General features: G+C 37.8%; 1 protein-coding gene across 1 annotated transcript; it reads left to right on the plus strand.

The window, feature by feature from the left end:
* Positions 1-211: 211 nt before the first annotated feature.
* LOC109341364 lies at positions 212-2,241 on the plus strand. The gene is made up of 3 exons (XM_019579269.1): positions 212-1,168; positions 1,259-1,647; positions 1,989-2,241. The coding sequence occupies exons 1-3, from the start codon at positions 212-214 to the stop codon at positions 2,239-2,241; spliced, it is 1,599 nt and encodes a 532-aa protein (XP_019434814.1).
* The last annotated feature ends 203 nt before the right edge of the window (positions 2,242-2,444 follow it).

Here is a 2,444-nt window from a genome sequence, read left to right on the forward strand (position 1 = left end):
TAGTTTGTATGAACTAAAGATGACTTAACCGTTTATACGCATTGTGTTATTTAGGAAATTGTGAATCAGGTTAAGTTATCATTCGATAACGATAAGTTGATTTTCCGCATTTGAGTTACTTAAAGTGATGTCCCGGAAAAGGAAGGTTTTAAAAAGGAAACGATTTTATACAGTCTCTTTATTCAAAAAAAAAATTACCCATTTTTCCGCAATGTTTTTGAGAAGTATTTTCCGGGGTGTTACAGTAGGTCTCAACAATCTTCTAACCTCGGGTGCTCAACTTACCCGGTCTAATAGGAGAATTGGTAGTGATACTACTGAAAAAAGGCTTGATAGAGCCTTGTTCAATGAAGATTGGATTAATGCTTTGAATCACTCTACCTGTTGCACTTTGCCCAGAGTTGCTTCTGACCACCACCCTTTGTTGCTTTTTGCAAATTCTCAAGTGCACCCTAGGCACTCTCCTTTTAAATTCCATAAAATGTGGTTGCTCAATTCCGATTGTAGAAGATTAGTTGCTGATGTTTGGAGAATAGAGGTGGTGGGTTGTCCTATGTTTATTCTATCTCAAAAGCTTAGAAATCTGAAAAAAGAGCTCAAAGATTGGAATCACAATGTTTTTGGCAATATTCACCAAAGAGTCAACTCTGCTAAGGCCAATGTGGATGTTATTCAGAATTGCATTAATGACCAAGGTCCTGACATTAGTCTCTTGGAGCAGGAAGACCTGGCCCAAACTGAGCTAATGAATGCTCTTGTTGTGGAAGAATCTTTCTGGAAGGAAAAAGCAAAGATAAATTGGTACATCATGAGTGATAAAAACACTAGTTTCTTTCATAGAGTAACTAAGATCAAACAAGGCACCAAGTCTTTATCTATGCTGAAGTATGGTGACTCTGTTTTAACAAACCACGATGATATTGCAAACCATGTGCTTGACTATTACACCAATCTATTTGCTTCTCCTAATATCACTGCTCCAAACTCTGTCATTCAGGATGTAATTCCTAGATTGGTTACTGATGAAGGTAACTCAATGTTGACTCAATTGCCTTCAATCACTGAAATTAAAGATGCAGTGTTTGCTCTTAATGGGGAGGCTGCCCCTAGTCCAGATGGATTCTCTGGCTGCTTCTTCCAAAAAATTTGGGACATAATTAAAACTGAGGTGTGCCATGTTGTTATGCAAATTTTCAAGTAGGGTTGGTTGATGCCAAACCTCAACTCAAACTCTGCGATTCTTATTCAAAAAGTTCAGGGTGCTGATAGAGTAGAAGACTGTAGACCTATTGCACTTGCAAACTTTCAATTCAAAATCATCACTAAGGTATTATCTAATAGATTAGATACAATTGCTCCTAAAATTTTATCTAATCAACAGCGAGGTTTCATAAAGGATAGACAGATTAAGGATTGCATCTGTCTTGCTTCCGAAGCAATCAATATGATGGATCATAAGAATTTTTGGAGCAATTTGGCTATTAAACTTGATATCAAGAACGCTTTTGACACTATCGATTGGACTTTCCTGCTTGACACTCTTCATATTTTTGGCTTTAACTACAAGTTCATCCAATGGATCAAGGTTATTCTGCAATATGCAAAACTCTCAATTAATGTCAATGGAAATAGTGTTGGTTTCTTCAAGTGTAAAAGGGGGGTAAGACAAGGTGAAACCCTCTCTCTCCCTTGTTATTTTGTCTTGTTGAGGATGTAAGTAGGGGTATTCTGAAGTTGGTCAGCGACAGGAATATCAACACAATTTGTGGTCCTAATAAAAAGCAAACTCCTAGTCATGTTCTCTATGCAGATGACATCCTCATCTTTTGCAAAGGCATTAAAAGAGAGTTGCTCTGACTTAAGAAGCTTGTTATGGATTATGCCCAAGCTTCGGGTCAACAAATCAATATTCAGAAATGCAGATTCTATATCACAAATGCAACTTTTAGGAAGATTGGTTCTCTATCTTCTATCTTGGGCTTTACCAGGGGCTCCCTTCCTTTCAACTACCTAGGGGTCCCTCTGTTCAAGGGTAAGCCTAGGAGAATTCACCTCCAACGAATTGCAGATAGAATTCTTGCTAAGTTGGTAACTGGGAAGGGATCATCTTTATCAATAATGGGTAGAGTTGAATTGGTTAGATCAATTATTCACAGCATGCTTGTTAATAGCTTTCATATCTACAAGTGGCCTACTTCTTTGCTTGATTGTGTGGACAAAGGCATTAGAAATTTCATTTGATCTGGGGACATTTGCATTAAAAAGATTGTCACAATGGCCTGGAACAAAGTTTGCACCCCTGTTAATGAAGGAGGGTTGGGGCTGAGATCTCTTAAAATGCTGAATAAAGCAGCCTTGCTGAATCTGGCTTGGAATATGAGATGTGATAGTCATGATTGGGTTGTCTTCTATAGGGATAGATTTTTTCAATCCAAGGAATCTTC

The sequence above is a fragment of the Lupinus angustifolius genome, unplaced genomic scaffold (genome assembly GCF_001865875.1).
Source record: "Lupinus angustifolius cultivar Tanjil unplaced genomic scaffold, LupAngTanjil_v1.0 Scaffold_442, whole genome shotgun sequence".
NCBI classification, from domain to species: Eukaryota; Viridiplantae; Streptophyta; class Magnoliopsida; order Fabales; family Fabaceae; genus Lupinus; species Lupinus angustifolius.

Coding starts and splice junctions, on each gene's coding strand:
- LOC109341364 (XM_019579269.1), top strand. CDS start 212: ATGTTTTTGAGAAGTATTTTCCGGGGTGTTACAGTAGGTCTCAACAAT. Junction 1,169..1,258: donor GGGACATAATTAAAACTGAG/GTGTGCCATGTT, acceptor CAAAAAGTTCAG/GGTGCTGATAGAGTAGAAGA. Junction 1,648..1,988: donor AATAGTGTTGGTTTCTTCAA/GTGTAAAAGGGG, acceptor GGGCTTTACCAG/GGGCTCCCTTCCTTTCAACT.